Source organism: Cyprinodon variegatus, unplaced genomic scaffold (genome assembly GCF_000732505.1).
Source record: "Cyprinodon variegatus isolate N-32 unplaced genomic scaffold, C_variegatus-1.0 Scaffold610, whole genome shotgun sequence".
Lineage (NCBI taxonomy): Eukaryota > Metazoa > Chordata > Actinopteri > Cyprinodontiformes > Cyprinodontidae > Cyprinodon > Cyprinodon variegatus.
Genome location: NW_015151063.1, coordinates 459,921 through 483,439, shown reverse-complemented (window position 1 = coordinate 483,439; position 23,519 = coordinate 459,921). Strand labels below are relative to the sequence as shown.

The 23,519-nt window shown below is 36.7% G+C and overlaps 1 protein-coding gene across 2 annotated transcripts in view; it reads left to right on the top strand.

Moving 5' to 3' along the window:
* The window catches only part of LOC107096276 (choline kinase alpha-like), a 32,291-nt gene that overhangs the window by 3,830 nt on the left and 4,942 nt on the right, over positions 1-23,519 (top strand). Inside the window, exons 3-8 of one of the 2 annotated variants that reach the window (XM_015392857.1) lie at positions 4,529-4,582; positions 17,704-17,817; positions 20,181-20,314; positions 21,805-21,909; positions 22,479-22,537; positions 22,622-22,709. In XM_015392857.1, the coding sequence (XP_015248343.1) occupies positions 4,529-4,582; positions 17,704-17,817; positions 20,181-20,314; positions 21,805-21,909; positions 22,479-22,537; positions 22,622-22,709 (554 nt within the window). The remainder of the gene's footprint in view (positions 1-4,528; positions 4,583-17,703; positions 17,818-20,180; positions 20,315-21,804; positions 21,910-22,478; positions 22,538-22,621; positions 22,710-23,519) is intronic. The other variant, XM_015392858.1, reaches the window with a different exon arrangement.

Genomic DNA, 23,519 nt, shown 5'->3' with positions numbered 1-23,519 from the left:
TTGTATTCCCAACATCTGAACTCATATTCTCACAGATGAAACATCTGATGTCAGTTAATTTAAAAGACAAAAAGAAACAAAGACAAATCTTACATTTATTTACATTTTTAACTTACCTATACAAAATCATGTTTTTATTGACACTTATCTTACCCCACATTTGTTTAGTCTTTTATTTTATTTTACACACTATTAACAGCAGAAATGTGGTATGTAGATCCTTGTTGAAGTAAAGCCGTCTGCCTGTTTGCCTTTATCTCAGAGATGACTCATGTAACAGGGGTCAGTGTGATGTGTCAGAGCCGCCATCAAAGGTCGCAGTTGTGTGCGCGCCTGTAGCTCATATGCCGATGTTAGAGTATGCATGTATGTTTAGTAGTTATGCCTTCACGACTGTGTGTGTGTGTGTGTGTGAGAGCGAGTGTGCGTGTTAGCCATTGTTGTACATAGTGATGTACCCCCATGGCTGTACATGCATGTGTTCTTTGCCGTAGGCTTCCCCAAAGGAGCGTGCCTTGGGCACTCTTGTTCCCAGGTGAACCCACCAAAAAACACGGTACAGTATGAGATCTCTGAAATCTCAGCCTAATATAAAGATTTAACGCACACTCATGTAGCACAGCGGCAGGAAGACACAGAGTGGAGGGATAACAAAAAAGCTGCAAGCTGTCTCTTTATCATTTCCTTCTTTAAAAATCCCTGCCTTTTGGTTTCTACTTGTAAAGATGTCAGCTTTAAGATTTTGACTCTGCACATCAGCAGATCATTCAGCAAAGGAAAGTTAACCGTCTGAACCCTATCCATCTTTTGGGATTTAGTGGAAAAATAAAAATAATATGAATACTGTCACGAGAAAAAATAAAATACAACTTAGAATTCAGTGGGATGTTTTAGCAGTAGATCAACCCATTCTTTTTTTTTTTTTTTTTTTCATTTAAGGCTTAAAAACAACAGAAAACAATTTAGCATCTGACATAACGTAAAATTTGGATCATATGCATTAAAAAAATGCATCCGCCTTGTCAAACCGCACTCAATCCTCCACAAATTCCTTCTTGGGAAGCACATATATATATATATATATGCATATAAAATCAATAAAACATTTCAATAAACAGTGAACTTTCTCTATGGGAGGAGTTGAAAGTGAAGTAAAGTAGTGATTCTCTCCGAGCTACAGAAATGTGGTTACATGAGTAACAATGCGGGGCACAAACCGCTCCCAAACGCCCCACGGAGCGTAGTTATGTCAATACATGAGAACCATTCCAGATTCTCCGTGACTTGTCGGAACTTCATTGCCTATGTCTGTTTTCTCCATCCTCCACCGCAAAGTCCATTTTTTTGCCCTGATTCGGTCCGTTGGAATGGGCAAGCTCTGGAGATGCCATCGTATCAAACAGGAAGAACGACGTTAGCAACATCCAGCTTGTCAAAGTAAAATAGCGCAACTACAGATCCATATCTTTAAATTAAAACACCATTTTCATTTTAAATAATTCCCCAAAAAGAAGACATTTTTATTTAAATATTGGATGCAAACCACTTATAAATCCATAATACAGGGAAGCAGAATTGTCTTCTCGATCTAAAGATTTATTTTATGTGAAAGGCTGAAGATTTTTTGTCAAATCCAGTTGCAACGCCTCCCAAAAGCACATCTCACATTACAGAGCAACTTCTTATCGACTTGGACAAAGACAGGCGGTTTCTGGAAGTAGAGGGCCAATCAGTGTTGTATTATCATCGGCGTCCTTATTACAGAGACGCACAACAAAAAGAAAAGGTTTTGGGCAGAAATCACCTATTCTGGATGTTGATGGTCATTTTTAATGATCTCCTCCTAGACTGAACGTTCATTACCTCGTAGTGGTAATGAACACAGTAGTATAACGATATAATGCCTTCCTGGAACTCCAAGGAACTCAGAGCTGCAGAGATCTGTGGAAGCTGTAGGTGTTGCTTGGCTGAGGCCGTCTAGAGGAGAGAAGTTAGGGAGGATGTGGAATGTGAGGGTTTACAGTCTTTGTTGTAGCTGCGCTCTCTTTTCTTTATGTGTAGCTTTTCTTATTCCAGATCTGCTCACTTTCAGTGCATCAGAGCCTACAGAGTGGTGTGGCCTTGCCTTTACTCCATTTGGATCAAACTTTCGCTGTTTGTTAGAATATCTTAGATTTCACTCTTTATCTGCCTCAGCAGATGGCCGCTCACACTGAGCCTGGTTCTGCTGGAGGTTTCTTCCTGTTAAAAGGGACTTTTTCCTCTCCACTGTCGCTACATCCTTACATAGAAAACTGAACCTTTCTGATTGTATGATCTGGTTGAATTGTCTCCGTAAAGTGCCTTGAGATGACATGTTATGTGAATTTGCACTATATAAATAAACTAAATAGAAATTAAGCAAACAATCCCAAATCATTATCTCTCCACCTCCGTGCTTCATCGTCCATCTGCTATTGTCTCTATAAGCTATTGTTGCTTTACTGCAAAGATGCAGCTGTAAAAACAAGCCTCAGCATCCTGAATGTTTTCCATCGGAGCTGAACCATATCAGTGGAAGATGAAAGTATATCAGCGACGGGATTTTTTGTTATGAACCCGCATTTTGCTCACTGCCCTGTTGCTTTTTCATTCTTCCCTCCCCCACTCTATATAAGCCTCAACAGTTTAGTTTCAGGTTTCTAGATCCTGTGTGGGCATGAAAGGCAGTGAAAGTCGGTCCGGGTAGCTACCTCAGTTAGCAGCAAGCCCACGCCGCCTGAAAGATAACAATCCACTGCCTTGGCGTTGCTGCACACTGGAGCTCAATACATTATGAAGATCTATGTGGACTGTTGGATTCAGATTTAAAGGGAATTTCTCTATAGATCTTCCCAAACTCAATGACTGTTGCTTCTTTAAGGCCAAACTGATGAAACTTCTGTATTTGAAGCGATGGTCAGTAGGTGTATTTAACCAGCAGTATCTGGTTTACATCTGATCCCATGAAAGTGACTCGTTTGCTCTCAGTTTTTCCAGGGATTTCTTCGACAGCGACGCAAACGTTTTCCCCATGTCTGTATTCCTGCCTTATAACTTTACATGCGTGGATGTTAAGCCCAAAGTATCATGAAGCAGGAATCATCCTGCGGCACCGAAGTTTGTGAAAAAGACTCCAAAGATAAGGCGCAACTCAGGAGTTCCCAAACATTTCCCCCAAAAGCATCACAGCAGCAGACCCCCTTAAAAAAACACACGGAAGTAATTCACTCTATATTTATTTATGCATACAAAATATTATTATATCCTTTTTCTAAATAAATGTATTTCTTAAATGACATTTATTCCATCATTTGAAATTAAAATAATTTTATTGTGCATTTTACACTTTCATGCGTGAATCGTGGATTATGGTAAATTTGTTTATTTCATGATAGCAGGGCTGCAACTAACGATTATTTAGCAAATCGATTAATCTTTTAAAAATGTTTTTGATTAATCGATGAATAATTGGATAGCCAAAGGTTACTTAAATGAGATTTTTTTTTACACAATTAACCCATGTGAAAATAAAACTTTTCCTTCTGACAGATGAAAACTTTTTTTTAATTATAAATGCAAAATGTTTATATATATATTTTAATATAATGATATAATATAAGTGGGTTATTCTTTTAGCTGAAGGCATATTTTACACTCTCTACACTCCAGTTAATGATTAATCTATTTTTAAATAAGTTGATGATTATTTCAGTGATCGATCCATCATGATTAATCCGATTGTTTCAGCTCTACATGATATATATCTGCCCTTCATTTCCCTCATGGATCAGATCACAATGGTTGAGAAAACCATCTCCCCTGATCCTAAAGATGGTCCTGAAGCCCTGATCTAAGCCAGTCATAGTTATTCCAGATGATTAATGAAGAATAAGGACCAAAACTAGAATTCTTGCTACCTTTTAAACCAGTTTATACCAAGAACACATTAACGTCTGACTTAATTAGTCCTGCATTAAGTTATTAACTCCAGTTTGCTTAATCACTAATGGCTGTGTGAACAGTTTTTACTGCTCTGGATGTCCGAACTATCCGAAGCGCTGCATCCTTCACCAAGGTAACTGCAGCATCCTCCGCTGCCTCTCAGCGGGAATTAGTGTCGCCTAATCAGAAAGCTAATATGATTAAAGAAGTCAGGCGCCAGCGTTTGTGTGCACAGCTTCTAATGGCTGAAGCAGTTTCTCAGCAGTGAAGATATGCACGGCTGGATTATGAGAAAGTTAAATTAATCGACCACAAACATCTGGCAGCAGGTTTTCCTTTCTTTTTTTTAACTCTGCACTCTTTCCTCTCTCTGGGTTTCCGGGTGAAACAGCGGCTAGATAAAGGAAGATGAGCTGTTTAATGGTGTGTGGTTGAACTCATTACTCACTACTGTCTGTAGATGGTCAGGTCTTATTGATTCATTCATTTTTTGGTTGATGATGCTCCGTTTTTTTGGCTTCGCCTTTATTCATGGATAGTTCTTTCCTTTTTCTCTTGTTGATAGATGTCCTGTAATAAAGGGGACTCCCGACAGTCAAACAAAGAGAATGACTTCCAAGTAAGTAACAGATGATGATGATGATGATGATGATGATGGTGCTGCTTGCCGTACAGTTTGTTTCTCTGCCCAATACACACCCCATACTGCGTCATCCTTCCTCTGACATCCATTTGAATTCCTGTTTTTCTTTACTGATTGCTGATGATACGCATGTTCCTCTACTCAACAGTCAGAAAATCAACCAAAAACCACAAACATCAACGTATCTTATTGGGATTTTATGTGTTAGACCGACAAAGAGGATCTCCTATTCGTGAATTGAAAGAAAAATGATGCTTTTTAAAAAGGTTTTAATCTGACACTAACAAATTGCAATGAAACCTGTTTTTTTTTCTTTTTGCGTTCAACTAATAGTATAAATTGTCACAGAAGAAAAAAAAACAGTTGTTTTTAGGGGTTTTGAACAAACAGCATTATGAAGATGTGAAGGCTGAGGAACACAGCAGTCTATTCAGGGAGAAGAATTCATCATTAAAAAAATTGGGATGATGTCATGACTGCGAACGTACCTGACCAGGACGGGCGAGGAGAACATTGATAAGAGAAGAAGCCATAAAAACACCCGGGCTCATGGGGGGAACGTTTTTCCATTATTTTTGGAAGCAAAGGAGATGTTTTATAATTGAAATTTTGAAATAAAAAATGCTATCCAGAAAAGAAACTTTCAGAAATGTTTTAATTTAAAAAAAAAAGGTAGCGAGACTAACTTTGCTGTTTCCTAACATTTAGTTTTTAAGTTTATGTTTTAAAATTTATTTTCTCAAACTTTATATTTTCAAATGTATTTTTTTTGTACAGATTTTATGCTTTCTTTTTTTTTTTTTTTTATAGAATATAAAAAATTGAATTACTTTCAAATTGCGTTTTCCACGTTATATTCTCGTAATTTCTGGGGGCGGGCTTTCCTGTGTTGGAAGACAAAACATTGGTCAAACATTAGCAACATTTATATTGGTCAATTAGCGCATTAATAGCTTCCATTTTTATCTAGCTTGAAGTGAAGAGAATGGGAAACAAATGGTAAATGTCCTGTACTTATATAGCGCCTTTATTCAAGTCAGGAGACTTGACCAAAGCGCTTTACACTACATTCATTCACCCATTCACACACACACTGATGGTGGCAAGCTACATTGTAGCCACAGCTGCCCTGGGGCTCACTGACAGAAGCAGGGCTGCTGTACACTGGCGCCACCCTCTGACCACCATCAGTAGACAATGCAGGTGAAGTGTCTTGCCCAAGGACACAACGACACTGAAAGTCGGAGTCTGGGCTTGAACCGTCAACCCTTCGATTTCAGGGCAAACTCCTGCATCCAACGCCACTGTCGCAATATGAAAAGAATACAGTTTTAGAAAATCAATCTGAAACATAGAAAAAAAGTATAAAAGATGAAAAATATATTTGGAAAAAAAACTTAAATGTTAGTTATAAAGTTACATAAAGTTTTATTTCTGGATTTACTTTTTTAAGTTTCAATTTACAAAATGTGTGTTTTTTTTTCACATTTCCATTTACAATTTCCAGAATAATGGAACAAAGTCCACTCCATACAGCCTAAATTTGATAGAAAGTTTCCCACAAGCCGTGGAGAACACAAACCAACATGTGGAAGAAGGTGTTATGGTCACTTGAGACCAAAACTAACTATTCAGGGACCGGGAAATACTGTCAGAAAACCAAAGCTGAGGGAGCGATTATATTCCAGCAGGTTTACCCCAAACATACAGACAGAGCTACAGTGAAATGTTCAATCAAAACAGGCATGTTTAAAAATGGCCCGGTCAAATTCCCAGTTTGAAAATCTGTAGAAAGATGTGACAACTTCAAAGTGGCTCTCCATCTAAGTCTGGGAATTCACCATTTTTACAAAGAGGATGCAAAGATCTGCCCAGAGGTGGAGCTATTTCTGAGCCAAAAGAACATTCTAGAAAAGATTTCCTTCTACTTCTCAACTGTTCACTACTTAATGTGATTGGTATCAGAAAATCAGAAAAAAAATTTAACGGAAGTTTAATGATGCAACATGGCGAACCCCAAAAATGTGAAAACTTTTGCAGAGCACTAGAAGATGACAGTAGATTTCCCTCCTGCCTGCTGCTTTAACCTTCTGGCACTGCATGACCCTGATAAAGTTCAGGACATTTTTTGATCCATCCTATTTTTTTCCCCCTTTCCATCTGAATCCATTAACCAACAAATAATCGAATTCTGTCTCGCTTCAAGCACAAGGTCACCGTAACTGTTTTAAGATCTTAATGCGGCGGGAGTCTTTCAAATACTTCAAAATAAGAGCATGCAAACAGAGAAACAGGATGTATTATTGATGCTTTTTGTCGCTTAATCTTAAACATGTTTACTTTGACTATAAAACGTCCAAAACTTAAGCAGTTTAACTTCCGGCTGCAAGATAATATTAGGATATGGACATCAATGAATGAGACAATCATTTTAAGTGTATTATCAATAGTTTTGCAGCCTTTTTGAATATTGTTCTCCACTTTCTTCACATTTTAATTCTTAAACACATTTCTAAGACATGAATAAATAACTACCTTAAAAAAATCTTTTTGCTATATTTTCTTATTTCTTCTTTCAAATGGCATCCATGTTTTCTGTGCAAGCTTATTGTAAAAAAAAACTCTAAACTTTTAAGTTTAATTGCTTCACTATTTTCCTTGAAAACGAAGGATTTATTATTCCTATTCTGATTTTGTTTCAGTCCTTTTAATTAAACTTTGCTGAAGATCTAAAAAATTTTTAGCTTTAGATTTTTAGCTAATGTATCTTTAGGAATCACCTTGTTGCTAAATTCTGACCCCAAAAACAAATTTACTGTTGAGGAATTGTACAAGATGAGATAAAAGAAACAGGAACAAAAAAATGTATGAGCCTTTTTCCTCCTATGTAATTTTTCTGTTGATATAACCATCCTAACTAGTAAAACAGCACAGAAGAATCACTCAGAAAGCAGCAAATTATAATTAAATATGATATATAATATATTAATAGAAAACAACCAGTAAAAAAGCAAGTAGTAAGTAGAGTAAAGACGTTTTTCCAAAGACTTGTTAACGGCATTATAGGTTATTTTCAGGAGGTCTAATCAGCGTATAAACTGATTCACTTTGCATTTTTAAAACTAAAGATTTTATTTCAATTCAACTTTATTTGTCTAAAAATGGGAAATTACAGCATGCAGACGAGCTGATAGAAGCACCTGACTACACAATGACTTTCTGATCCTTGACTTTTCAATTTACTTCCCTAAGAGGTAGACAAGGATGAAACACGCTGATACAGTAATAAGTTGTTTATACATTAAACAAACCTCATGATCAGCATTCAGGTTAAACTAAAGAACCCAGACACTAATGTGTTATTAAAAGCAACAACAGGATTTTCCCAGCATGCAACGCTCCGACCCAGTGACCTGGAAGATGCTCTGTCTTACAACACGTCATGTGACCGTGACTTTAAGCCACGCGCTAAAAAGCTCAACAATGACTCCTGGTCATGTGGTCGTGTTTAGGTCATCAGTCAGTGAGCTATCGTTACCATGACACCATCTTTCCTTAAGATTACTGCTCCTCCTCAGCGGCTTCCTTTGGCTTTAATCTGAGCTAATGAAGAGCTGACCCTGTGATAGTGGCTAGTCTCAGCTTTCCAAACAGTGCTGTCTGGTCCAGTTAGATCTGATCTGGATTAGAGGGACATGGGATAAATGCCTCAGGAGACGTCACTGCAGAACATTAGCGCCTGTTGTGGAGACAAGTGACATTGCGCTAATGGTAGTAAACAAAAGCGATTCGCTATTGCTTAAAATATGCAGAGAGATACTGCATTGAAATCATAAAATATGCATTCTATATCGTCTATATCTTTCTGTGCATGGGTTTCTGCATTTAGATCTAGCAAAAGCCTTTCTCCACATCCAACCAAAATGTAACTTTAGAGGTTGTAGATTTTAACTTCATCCTTTTAATGGAGAATAAAAGAAGCTGACAAATAATTAACTTTATGCATTTACAGATCATGTGCAAGAAAGAGGTCATTGAATCCTACCCTTGTTTTTACATTTCCATAGTTTTATAATCTATACTTCAACACTATCAATGAATATTTAGGCCTATCAATGATCATCATATAAAGTATAATAATCGCCTAGTTTTTACTAACGTAGGTTATGCTGTCAGTTCCACTTTCAAGCATCCAGCTGAGTAAATCTTCATCAGTGCAGATAGAACATCAGCATGATGTCGCATGTAATTAGGTAGCATGGATTCTGTAGTAGCGGCACTGATCTGCAGTGTGCATGGCATGCAGAAACAGCAGTGCTCCAATAGCAACCTTTTTTTTAATGCCTATTAAATGTATAGTAGCCTGTATTGGCTGGTGATCAGCTTCTGGGTGTTTTTATTTTATTATTTCTTATGGCAACTTGTCTTCCTGCTGCAGACATTGTGATTGGGTTTAACAATTTTCTACGTCAAATAGGGTTGTCACGATGCTAAACTTTTCAACTTGATCCCGATACTAAGGAAAATATTCGATAGTCGATACCATTTTCGATTCCACAAGGATAGAAACAAAGACTCCAAAATTCTACAGAAATATTTTCATTAATAAATAAAATACAATAAATTAATACAATATACAATAAGAACAATATTTTGAGGTTGTATGCTGTGCACAATATTAAGCAAGCTTGATAAAATAAGTGTTCCTTCCTTGGCTATGCTTTGCACACATAACAATGACACTAGCCAAACCGGTTAAGAAACAAAAATAATTCTCAGCAGCTGCACCTGTTACAAAAAAAAGTCTGAAACTGAAAAGTGCGTAGAATTATTCAATCACGCAGTGTTCAGAAAGTGCATTTTCCTCTATTCTGCACTTTAGATGAATCACTGCTTAGGTGCCACTGGTGGTGGCACTGTATCGATACTTTTAAAAACGAGTATTGTATCCGGATACAACGTTTCAGTATCGATACTTTTTTGAGTATCGATACTTTTGACAACCCTAACGTCAAACAAAGAAGACTGTGTGTTTACTCCGTCATTTGATTGCTGTAAATAGAAACGGTGCAATATTTCTAAAGTAAAAATGATCATATAACGAAGAGTTATTTTCAGTATAATTGGTTTTTAAACTAATAATGCAATAATTGTCTGTTTGCAGCATAATCTAGAACCTTTTAACCTAAAATGAGTTTCTTTCAGGTGCTTGTTAACACAATTTATTTCAGTTTCTGAAGGGAAATTTTTTTTTAGGTATTTAAATACACTGTAAAAGTTAATCTAACAGTAAGAATTTCTTCAACTAAATTTATTTGCAGGTGAGTAAATCTATTTGCGAATGGAATGAGTATTTAGCCTTTAAATAAGATGATTTTATTTATATTACGCTTGAAACAAAGTCATAGAAAAGTTTTGAGTGCAAAAATCTTATTGTATTACAGATCATGATATGTATACTCAAGTCTAGTGAAAATGCTTTTATTTCAAGCAGGTTTACTTACATTTTGGTCTTTTTTTGCAGTGTATGTGTATCATGATTGTTAAAATCATGTTTTATATTCTTGCCAAGTGCAATTATCTTAATGTACTGACACATCAATCAACTTATGTTGAGTAGAAGTTGCTCAAATAACAATGAGTAACCTAACAGAATCTGCTCTATGTGAATCTCAAAACAAGCATGGAGGTCAGAGCAGCAGCTGTCGGCTGCTCTCTCTGCACCTGTGTTGCTTTCCAAGGCCAGCCGCGAAATACCTCAGAGCACCAAAACGTGACCAGAATAACAATTGGTCATTAAATAATAATAAGGGAACAAAGTTTGCATCAGACTCGGTTTGTTCTGGAGGTGAAAATGACATGACAGGGACACAAGCAGAGGATGCCAGCCTTACAACAGGAAGTGTGTGTTTCCGGTCTAGCTTCAGGAAGCTGTGGGTGGAAGGACTTTTTCTGCTAGGAATTGCACAATTCTGCGGCTTTTCAACCACAGAGAGCCTTGGTGGCTTTTACTCATTCATAGCTGACTTTTCAATTGATGCAGGGAGAGTGAGAGAAATCAAATAAACAACCGAAGAGAACGCTGTCATTTAAAGTAGGTCAGTGGAAATGAAACAGAGGTGGATGGAGGACAGTGTTGCTGTCAGACGGTCAATACGGGGACACCAGGGTTCAGTCAGCAGGCTGGCTTTGCAAAACAAATGGCCTGGTAGACGTCCGCAAAATCAAAGCTGTTAAATTAACTTTTGCATTAGCCTCTGCAGAAAATCTGAATTTGAGAATATTTAAATTAATGTACAAAATGTGGATTTATCTGGTTTAAAAATACTTTTTTAGCTATTTTGATATAAACAAGCAACATTCAAACACAATTTGAAAAAAAAATGCTACAATATTCTATAAGTCAGAGCATATTTTGTATAATTTGGTTGGATAAATATGTTTTCATAAAAATCATTTTTTGTAACTTTATCCTCTGACTGATTTCCCTTACACTTCACAATAATCTGATACTTAATCTATAATCTAATTATACATGGATTCACATCAGGAAACATTAGATATTCTGGTTATAAATCTAAAAAGTTTAAGAGTTAGGTACTATAAAGCTATCAAAAGTGACTAATTTCTGATTATTTTAGAGTATGACCTAAAAAATGAGCAGGTGTCGGGGGGTGGGGGGTGGTAAAATCTGCTTTTAGAAGAAAAGGAGATGACTTATTTTTTATGACAGTATAACTTTAGTCCCTCTTTTTCTGCCTTAATTGGAATCAGTCTGAATTGACTAAATGTGCTTTAATTACAGGACGCCTTACTCATTTTTACCTTCATAATCGTACAGTATTGGTTAAAAAAATTGCAGCAAATACCATATTTACTTTCTGTTTTAGTGAATTTTTGTACAGGAGTCTTTGCTGGTGCTTTAGATGTAGGCTCCCTGTCAGGCAGTTTGCCGTCTGGCAGTATTTGTGTCAAGATGATTATGGTAATGTGGATAATTCACGTTGGAGATTTAAAAGTGCATGTGATCAGCATCCTGCAGATAAGGCCTTATGTAACGAGAGAGAGAGAGCATTGTTTGAGCAATGGGAAACAGAAGGCGCTGCAGAATGATCTGTTCTTTAAATACATTCAGTCATTTCAGAAGTGTTCACTGTGTCCTGTGATCAGGGGATATGCTTTTAGAAACATTACTCAAAGGGAGAACAGAGTTTTTTATTCATTGTCCACAGAATATTAAGATGATCCGTTTGTCTGTCTGTCTAAACTGGTTTTTGCCTAAAAAAAATCCTCCAAGAACTCTGTCACATTTCAGAAAATATGATAGCTATTTGCAGCAATTCTACAAAATATCAATCTTTTTAGTTCTAATGTTTTTTGTTTTTTTTTTTGTACTTGAGAGAAAAAAGCGGTTTTATTTTCTTACATCTGTATCTTTAAGAAATATATCTTTCTTGACCCATCAGGAGAGCCTTCCTCATTCTTCTGCTTTTATTGCCTGTTTTTTGTTTTGTTATTCTACTATTTTAGTTTTTAGCATACAGCATCAGTGGCCACTTTGTCAGGTATCAACTTTAATTGTTTTTTTTACACAAATAGGCCAATCATAAGAGAATAACTCTTTTTATTTATGAATTTAAATGCAGTGGGGACAACTGGTTGATATTAAGCCTGAGGATCATAAAGAAAAACAAAAACAAAGCAGCTGTATTTGTGATGATTTGTTGGGCGTAGATCTGGATCTACTAGGATTTTTACAGATATTTATCTCCTAGATGTACAGATAGTGGTCTGAAATAAAAAAATGAGTCACTGAGCATTGTGTAAACTAAAATGCCTAGCTGATGTTTAAGTTCAGAGATTTTTTGATTTAAGGAAACGGAAGCAACAGAAGCTTAAATAACCACCCATTACAACCAAAGTATAAAGTATATACCCATATAGGCAATTTTAATTGCAATGCAATTTTAACATATATATTAATACCCAGGAAAATATATGATACTCCATATAAAGTTTGACACAGAAGAGATAAAAAAAAGATAAATATTTAAAGGCATACCAAAAAATAAACAATCCACTGGACTTTTTCCAAGTTTGAAGACGTTTCCCTTCCCATCCAGGAAGTTTTTTCAATTAAAAATCTAACAATTAGCATTGAGTCCAAAGCTTTATATAGTAGCCCAAAAAATCGCTTAGAAAAAATGCAAATTGAACCAGAAGAACGGGTCCACCCCTTAGAAATGGGGAGTCGTTTTGGGTTCTTTGTTAGCCTGTAATGCCTGATTTAATCTCAACATGGGGAATACGATCCTAACAGAAACTCATGCTAGTGAAATAAATGTGCAAATAAATCCAAAATGAATAAAGAAAATAATACAAAATTTGGTTATAATTTCAGATGTAGAGACATTTGGGTGTGGAAGTGTGAAATATCTGATGTGATGCAAATTGCAAGATTAAAAATGAGCATCAACAACAAGTTAAATCTACGTAAAATGTTGTTAAGAAGGGTTAAAAATTAAAAGTGCATGTTTATTAAGGCAGAAAAGAGATTAAAAAAAATGTTCTTTATACTGTTTAGAAACGATATCATGCCCAATTGGTGCCTTTTCTTTTCTAAGTATCAATATTAAGAAAAACAACCTGATAATATCTGTAAAGCTTACAGACAATAACAGACTCCAAAATAAGACCACACTGGATGCTACATCTGTCAGCTAGAATCAAGGAGATAAAGCTAGAGTTTGCATTTTTCAAGAATAGAAATGTTGGATGTCAGCTATGATCTGAAGACAGTAGAGGTAGAATTAGCAGTAAGTAACATACAAACGTGCGGTTAATGCTGTGGGGACTGTACTTGGTTCTTCACTTTGTATCTAAAATTTCTTACCTGGTTAAAGTTCATCTAAAGCTTAAGTTTCTTTGGTCTAATGAAACAAATATTTTTTAAGAATGTTTTACTGTTTCTTTTTTGTAGAGCAGCTGACTTAGCACAGAAAAAAATGACCCAAAATGCCAGAGTAACTGCTGTCAACACAACTTTAATTAGTTTTACATTGAAGCTTTGAATTCATTTAGTCCGTTTCACATTTTTTCCCTTCCACTGGAGTTTCCACGTCTTCAGGTGTCATTTTAAAACTTATTTCTATTGAACAGCGTTAAAAAAGCAATCCCTGTGACCTCTAATGAGTTCATTTAGTGCTGTGACTCTGTGTTGGAGCTTTAGAATAGTGTTGATTCTCAGAGGTTCATCACAGTTTGGGTCCAAACCTCTCAGAGGCCACAAAGCTAGCCTCTTTGTTTTCCTTCAGGTTCTGGTTTCTTTTGGTTTCCTGCTGGACCATCAGTGGGAAACATCTTTTCTGTGTTTACCTAAGAGGTTCACCATGGTAAAAGCTAAGATGGAAATAATGTACAGAAAAAGAATATTACCTGAGCAGTACCTGTAGGTGATAATCTCAATTAACAGCAAAGACCTTGAAATATTTGCCTTCCTTCCATATACAGCATAAATAGTGATTTTATTTATATTTTCTATAGATTCAAATGGATCCAAAAATGGGATCAAGCTTTATATTTTTTTTTGTATCAAAAACCCAAAAATGAAAGACGTGGTTTAGTAAAACGCACCTGAAAGACTAGACCTTCCTTTGGTTTAACAGCCTTCTTTGAAGGAGTTACAGCCTGGAAATCAGACTTTTTCATGTTAAATCGTGTGTTGAGCTTCAAATAAAAGCTGCTGGAAAATGTCGGCCCGCAAGGGACCAAATTTATGGTTTGTGGAAAGAACCATTTCGGTTCTCCGTGAATTACATCATTTGTATACTGATGCTAACATTAGCCCGCCTTGCTATCATAGCGTCCATCTCTATCTCTAAATGATCAGGGAATCCCTTGCAGGCGGCCAGTAAGCGTTGCTGTTTCTGTAACTGTTATCAATGGTGTATAGCAGAGGTCTTCAACAGGGGTCTGCGACCCCTAGGGGGTCCACAGAGGTACTGCATGGGGGTCGCGGAAGTTTTGGTTGATTAGCCTTTTTTTATATTCTCCCTGCAAATTTTCACTAATTGAAATGTCTTTAAAAACACATTAACATGAATTTAACACTTCATAGTCAACAGATAAATTGAGGCAGATGTCTTTCATTCATCAATGCACACATTCAGTGACACAGAGGAGCTTTTTCAAGCTGGACACCGTTTCATTCACAACACCTGTCCCATCAACCAGGAATCAGAATTAGTTTTATTTTCCTAGTCCCAGGTTTCTCTTTTTCTGTTTCTGTTTCTGTATTTGTGTTAGTGTGGGTCTATTTCATTTTCTTTATATTATTTGGGGTTTCCGGTTGGCCTTCGTTTTGGGGTCCTTTGTCTGGAAAACGTTGAAGACCCCTGGTTTATAGGGTTACCAACTCCCTGAAAACAAAAAAGGGACACCTCATGTGCATGCCAGGCAGGTGTCCACCACTGGCGGCATGCTGTCTCAAATCTGACAGTCCGCCATGGGCTACAGAAAAAAGAAAGTGTGCTTTATAGTCATTATTGTGGACTTTTTCCACCCAGGTATTTGTTTTTCCCCATTCCTCCCTATGTTTCTGCAGCCTTTTTTTTTTTTCCGAGGAGGAGCATCACTATGCGAAGGTTCACCGCCTCCAAAAGTAGCGTCAGCATTTAAATTACTCCGTTTATCCCCCATATTGCTCTGTGGTCTCCCGCTGTCTTTTCCTCAAGCAACACTTTGCTCGACCAATGGGATGAGGATATTCTGGATCGTAACATATATGTTGTCAGCTCATTGGTAACAATGCAGGTCAGGGCCCGGGAACAAGTTTACCGTAAGTTTTGTATCTAACGTGCCCTTCATTTTCCATTAGCATTTTACTGACTATTTTTTTAGTCACACAGTAATACGGGACAAAGTGCATTCCTTTTCCACTAAATACGGGACAGGTACTTCTATTTTTAAATACAGAACGATTAAATTTTTCAATGGACGGTTGGCAAACCTAATGGTGTAAGAGATGATAAAACGATGCTAAACAAATGTGACTGCCAATAGCTGCTAATGTTGCTGGTGCTACATCCACTTGGATGAGCAAAAGCTCAATTTGGAAGTTCTTTTCTAGAACTGATGGTACATGATTTAATCATTAATTTAACGATAATTCCAGAAGAATTTTATAGTTAAAGTACCAGTTTAAGATTGTATCTTATATCTAGTTGTGAGATATCCTCCTTTATTTAAACCCTAAACAAAACCCAAAGAACAGTTGATCCAGAATCTCCATCTTTGTTTATCATCTGCTACCAAGAAAAAAAATACTTTAAACTTCACAAGTATGAGCTACATCTTCCCACCGACAAATCCACTGATAACCTGGTCATACATTTAACTGGTTCAGTTTCTTCCAGTAAGGTCCATCCTATTTGGTAATCTGCCAGGTTTCAGTCTTCTCCACACAATAGATTGGAGGTGAAACCAGTTCCTAAAAGCATTGGGCTTTAGTCGATCACGTGATCCTGCTGGAATGCAAAGGTTTTTCATTAAACTTGAGCTCCTGCTGAAGTCTTGGTGGGAAGTGTCAGCGTGGGACTTTTGTGAATCTGCAAGATAAAGTGAGAAAGACGTGGCTGTCTTTCCTGCCTCAGCAACTTCAACAGTGACTGCTAGTCAGAAGGCCAAGTCCAGCTCCAAGGTTTAATGTTCTTTTTTTCTTTTCTTCTCCGGTCTGGCAGGCAAACCGAACAGACCCTAAACACAACATTTGTTCCTCATTCAGAGTCACCCATCCATCTTACCCACTCCCCTGTTTGACATGCCCTTCACCCTGGGAATGTTTTGGCATTTTCAATTATCAGGCCTAAAATCAGAGTCCTTGGAAACCATTTTGGTTGTATTCCATCTTAAAAATCCTACATTTATTTCTCTCAAGGTCATTAGCTTCACTATATATCAGCAACATGGTGATGTAGCATCACTGGAAAAATCTAAGTGTTGAAAACAGTATGGATCATGAGTTAAAAGAATAAAAAAAAGTATCATAAAATCAAATTTAACAGGAAAAGACCAGTCAAAATACAACACTTTTGATTTTTAATGTTCAGAACTTTCATTGCAGGTAAAATGATTAAATGTAACATAATAATATTGATATTTATCACTGTTATCACTTTTAGTGTTAAATAAAAATATTCACGGAGTAGTTTTTTAATGTGTAGTTTAGGGCAGAATAATGTGCCTTCCTGCCCTTGTAACAACCGAAGTAGTGTTGCGGCGATGCCATTTTTTTGGCCCCGATACCGATACCCGATACCTGGCTGCGCAGTATTGGCCGATACCATACTGATACCATCTGTTAGAAATGTATGCGTGTGTGTATATATGAAGAACTGCATACTACTTGGATGTAAAATAATCACCATCATGGCTTCATGTCAAGCTGCTGCCTTCCTTTGTGAAGTAGGAAAAAGTCTAATACAAACTGAATCCAGAAGAACTTTTTATTGCCTACCTGGAATGGGTGACAGTAGTTGATTAAACTTTTGGCTCTCATAATGGTATCAATGCCCTATTTGTTGGTACTCACCAATACCGATACCACCATTGTAGTGCTTGATCGGGGCCCCACCCGATACTGGTATCGGTGAAACACTAACTGGAAGAATTGATAAATATATTATTTATTTTAGTGGCTATCTGCTAAGGACGCATTTTATATATGCCCCTTAGTTTTTCTTGCAAAATCTTCAAACTGTGGTGTAAAAATAGATTGTAGGCTTCTTTAGATGATTCAAGACTCGGGGCATCATAGAAAGGTTTCTCCAAATAGCAAACTGAAGATCTTTGTCTTTTATTGTTAGTTTACGTAAAAGCAAAACTAGAAAAGAAGGAACATAAAAGCTATAAAGGTTTTATGCTTCTAACGCAAGAGGCATGTTTCAGTGTTTTATATGTGAGCTGAGAAAGGAATACCTTTCAATCTATTGATTTCAGTTTCTGTGACTCTTATTCTGCTCTTCTTTACAGAACTGATACATCTAAATGTTGGTGTGGGTTTTTCACAGACTTTAAAAATAGCCTGTTTTATGTTGCAGGGGGCAGAGGCCATGGTCCTGGAGAGTGTGATGTTTGCCATCCTGGCTGAGAGGGAGCTGGGGCCTAAACTCTATGGCATTTTTCCTCAAGGTCGCCTGGAGCAGTACGTTCCTGTAAGTCATGTTTTTGTTTATGTGTACAGTCCATATTGCTGTTGTTATCGGGGATAAAGCAGGAATGAAAAATTAACATCCCAGGGGTCTTCATACATTACTCCAGTTGGATTCTACCCTTTCAGATAAAACAAATAATGATTAAAAATTGCTCAGTGTTAGGAGTTATTTATTATGGTAATTTATGTTGATTTTAACCTTAGCAAATGTCGCAAGTTTAGTTAATGAAAAGAATAATGTGCTTCAGGCTGATTTTTGTCGGCAACTGCAGGAAAAACACACAATACATTGCTATTAGCAAAAAGGACACAGTAAGCTGATTTAATTAGCATTAAAATAATCCAGTGTCAGGTTGTGTTTAGGTTTGTAGAGGACCCAAATGCAGAGAGGGAAGCTGAGCTGGCTTCTTGCAGATTTAATAGTGAATGGTGGCAACAGAGACCTAAATAAAAAGATAACTTATCACGCAACACAGGATCCAGACCAAACAGGAGTACATAGATTAAGGAGGAAATGAAGAAAATCCAGCAAACAGTAACTGCAGAGGAGGAGTATAATTGCCAAACAGAACATAGAATGGAGTAATCAACTGATTGGGAGCAGGTGCGGAAGGAAGGATCTAGAAGGGAGCTAAGGGAATGGATAGAGGCACTAGGGGGCAACAGAGAGTAAACAAGAAATACATAAGTGCTTAAATACAACCAGAAAACAACTAGAACGACACAAAAGGGAAATTAAACCAATGACCTAGAAAACAGAGTGACATAAATGAAATTGTAACTGAAAACTCAAAAAGAAAAGAAACAGAACCAAAAATTTCCGAAAGGGCAGAATCATGACTCCCTCTAGTGCACCTGCTGAAATGTTTCAAAGGAAGTTGTTCTTTGTTGCCTCGCATTAGCCCTTATGCTAAGAACAAACAGACCCTTGTTTGTAACAACTTGCTGCAAATTTTAAATAATCACCTAAATAGCCCCCATCTGGCCGTGCTGCATGGCGGAGCAGCGTCAACTTCTCTGCTGTGCTTTACAGGCAAGGCAGTGACTATTGAAAAGTGGAAGACATTACGCTAAACGTTTGTAACATGATAGAAAAAGACATGCTAGCAATTAGCTCGGTTGATGGGGAAGCGACGTGCCCTATTTTTAGTGATAGTTTTACATCTTTGCACATTAGAAATAATAAGGCAAGGTAAGTTTATTTTTAAGACACAGTCCAAAGACAATTCAAAGTGCTTTACATTAATTAAATAATAAATAATACAAAAATTAGGAAAATAAAAGCAGAGTAAAAACAATCAAAGATAAAAACATGACTAAAGCAAATTAAACCAATGGATCACAAAGAGTATCATCACAAAAATAATTTCCCACAAAACTGTGTCTGAAACCACTTTATTAGATTAAATTATGTTAAGCTATAAAGAAACATGTTTTTTCTCACAGTCAGTGCACTGATGGGCAGAAATGTAAAAGCTGATGTTTCTACTTAAAGACATTTGACGAGGCTGAAGCAAAACCTCATTGACTTTATGTGCTATAAACTGGCTCGCTCATTCCAATTAGCACGAGATTAATCTATAACTCCTTGGAGAAGCATGGACCAGTATACTTTGTACACCCGAGGGCAAAATTGATTTTAAAAATCTGCATTTTACCTTTATGGCAGTTATTAATTTGATTTATATTGGAACTTTATTGGAGAAGTTTGCTGTTTTAATTTAAGTAAAGCCCATGGAGGAGATTAATCCATAAATTGTGTAGGGGTGGGTGTGTGCATGTGTGTATGTGTGTGGGGGGGTGGGGGGCTCAGTGAACTATTGAGCTGTTGCTATAAATTGTAAAAACCCCAAACATTTGCTCCCCACTGAGTTTCAGATTTAGATAAATAAAGTAGTCTCTAGCTGACTCTGTGTGGGAACCACTGAGCCTTAATGGAAAGAGCCGCCACTGCTGCACAGCTGTGAGATCTTGTTCAGACATTGATGGGAAATCTGTTAAGAAACCCAAACTTTCACCAACATGACCTTTAAACTTTGACCTAGAACACTAGGGGTATATTTTCTATGTTTGCAGAACACCGGCAGCTCAGGTTTGGTAACAGGTCCATTTGCAGCAGAGTATCCACAAACTAAAATACAGAGACGAGAAAATGGACGATGTACCGACACTTAATGGCTCCTTTGGAAATATTTACACCTTCTTTCCTGTTTCTGACACTGGAAAATATTTTTAATGGCTTGAAGTAGCATTTTCAATACATTTAGTTGTAATACAAATAACAAAAAACCGAACAACAATCACCAAATGATAAGATTTATTCCACTTTCTGTGTGATAGCGGGTGATACTGTGATCTTTACAGAGCCGTAAACTGGACACCAGTGAGTTAAGCGACCCAAGCATCTCTGCCGAGGTAGCACAGAAGATGGCCAAGTTTCATGGGATGAGGATGCCCTTCAACAAGGAGCCCAAGTGGCTCTTTGGGACCATGGAGAAGTGAGTCATTCCGTTTTATATGTCACTGTTAAACTAAAAGGGGTTTAAAGGGTTTGGTTAATCAGTAACCAAAGGTTTCTCCAAGATAACACGTGGCACTGCTGATAAGTGATGGACATGATAGATATCAGCTTATCAAGCAGCTTTTTCTTCCGAAGCGCTTTACCAATGTCACATATGTTGCATCATCTTGGTGTCCTATTGGTGAAATAAATGCTGCTGTTTCATTCCCCTATTTGTGACGAAGCTCATAATTCTCTCTTATCTCTGTTATCCTCTCATGTTGCACTCTGACCTTTCTTGTGACCCGGCTTTGTAAACTTCCACATCAAGGCTGTAAAATGTCGTCATCAGTTTTCCAGATGGATCCAGAGAAATGTTGCAACTGCAGCAAAAAAAAACTTAAAATAATCCAAGAAAATTACGCATGAGTGATCTTCTACCCTTGAATGCAGCAAAGTATTGCAGAATGAATCATCTTTGACCTCTTAATAATGCAAAATAGAAATCATAAACATACATTTGAGTGGAAAGGTTAAAATATATTTAATTCCTCTGTTTGGTGTCCTGGGAAAGCCAATTCTGAATGAGTTAAAGGTTTTTTTTAATAAAATGATGCCAGAAACTACCAGAATAACACATGGAACCTAGAAGGGACTGGGATTTGATTTATGGAGCATATTAGTAACAAAAAAAAGCATTAAAATATCTTTATTTCCAGCTTTTGTTGACTTTGATGCTTTGTATTAAAAATCAATCCATTATTTCACAAGCATTGTCCTACTGTCTGCTCTTTAATAATCAGTGACTGCTTTTTTTGGAAATATCTATCAAAAATAAAACTGAACTTTTACATTTATAAAAAAAATAAACCTATAAATAAGATTAAGGGCTCCGTAAAATTGATTCTTGGAAAGTATGGGATTTAGACATGATAGCTAAACAGTTTGCAATGCAGTCCTGATGTCCAAACTCATTACTCAAGTGAAAATCCTGAATAGAAAAGCATCATCAGCGAACGCTTGTTTTTCTTTATAGTTCAAAATATATTTATAGAACTTCAACTCTTGTCATTTTTTCTTTACTCTTCATATAAATTTAGTTTGTTCGGTCTGAAAGCTTTGGTGTTTTATAAACTAAATAATACGACCTTTATCATTACCAAGTTTAGATGTTTTATATTGTATTAATGAAATAATAGCATCTTCTTCACTGAAAACCCCAGGATTTATTTTACATTGGTTAACAGAGGAATGCCTTGTACTTCCACAGACTGTTTAATGATATCAGCCTGATGATGCTGATTTTGTTATCCTAAGAAATATAAAACATTTCTTTTTGTGCTGTAGATATCTGACATGAGTTTACTTGATGATCATAACAATAAAAAAATATAAGTCCGTTAATAAGTGTTTAGTAATAACTGTAAATGAATCATGCAGATCTGCCTTAACTTCCCTGGAGTAACGGTTCATGTCCTCCTTCAACAGGTACCTTAGCCAAGTCATGAAACTGAACTTTACCAGAGAGTCCCATCTCCGCCGCTTCAACCGCTTGCTGGCCTACAACCTGCCACAGGAGATGGAAATGCTAAAGTAAGCTACCAGGATCACAGACTTCCTGTGTGTGAAGCCTGGCTTTAAAATGAGGAGTTATCAAAGCACATGTGGAGAACACTTAGAGCCACCAATGATGATGCATAAAACATTTAAAGAGCCCATGAGAGTATAAATCAGACACAATTCTGTGTGAAGTAACACTTTCTTATGATAAGTGCATTTGCACTTAATTTGAGCAGGTAGCTAAGATGACCTGCCATTGGAATAAGTGCTTTTGTCTAGAAATTATACCCTTGAAATAAGATAATAGAGTTTCTTTATTGTTTTAAATCATATTTGATTAGCAAATGATCTCAATGATCTGCTCAAATCAGAGGAAAATACGGTTATTTCAGCATAAAAACGTACTTAAATGTAAATGTTTGCAGTAATGAGTAACATTTTATAGTGAGATACCAAATAGTTTTCAACAGCAGATTATTCACATCTAGATAATCAGATGTGACTATTTTAAGCATAAATTCAATGATTTCATAGACGGGTGATGATGCACTAAATTAACGTGTAAGAATGACCAAACTCTTCTGTTTTTTGTGTGTGATCAGGTTGCTACTGGAGTCCACCCACTCCCCTGTCGTGTTCTGCCACAATGACTGCCAAGAAGGTAAAACACATTCTTTGCCTTTACGCTGTATCTGTTTGCCTCGGTCAGTTTGAGAGAAAATAACAATCCTTGGGTTGCTTTCAGGGAACATTCTGCTGCTGAAGGGCCGCCACAGCTCAGACAAACAGAAGCTGATGCTCATCGACTTTGAATACAGCAGTTACAACTACAGGTACTACAGCAGCAGCCGCAAGCGATGCTTTTATATATGCAGGAAGACTGGTTTAACATCAAACTATGTTTCAGAGACTAGTTGTTTTCATGCTTTATGAGCTAAGGTTTGATTTAAGTTTGTTACAAAAGTATAAATAAAAGTCAAATTGTTGGTTTACTTTTCATTTGTTTGTACAGAATCCACATAAGATGGAGAAAATATGGAATTCATTGAGTTTAACAGGCTGTACAGTAACATATATAAAAACAATGGCCCCTCATTGTTTTAACGGGTATCTTAACGGTATCTTGTTCTGCTTGCATGCAGAGTGCTTTACTGGTGATTATCAATGACAGATGGTTTGTCTGACAGTTTGGTTTCTTACCTTTAAAGTTTTGGTCACATTTCCAATAGAAAAAAACCCAGCAGGGTCTTCCTTATGTTGTCATATGTGACAATTCTTGTTTTGCTTTGGTGTGGAGTGCTTTTGCTATTTTTAACTGAATTATTTGTGTTGATGTGATCTCCCTTACCGTTGTAGTTGAGGGAAAATAGGTTGACTTACAACCTTAAGTTATGGAGAATATTGAAAAAGGCAAATATGAAAGAATTGCATACAAAAAACACAAAGAGGTTGATATAATTAAATAATATTTATAATATTATACATAATATTTTTTCTGAACCAGTACTTTCAGAATAGGAAAACATACTTAACAATGGGACTGCAACTAAGGCTACGTTCACACTGCAGGCCTTAATGCTCAATTCCAATTTTTTTGTGAAATCCGATTTTTTCCAATGCGACCCAAGCCGCTATATGGTCCT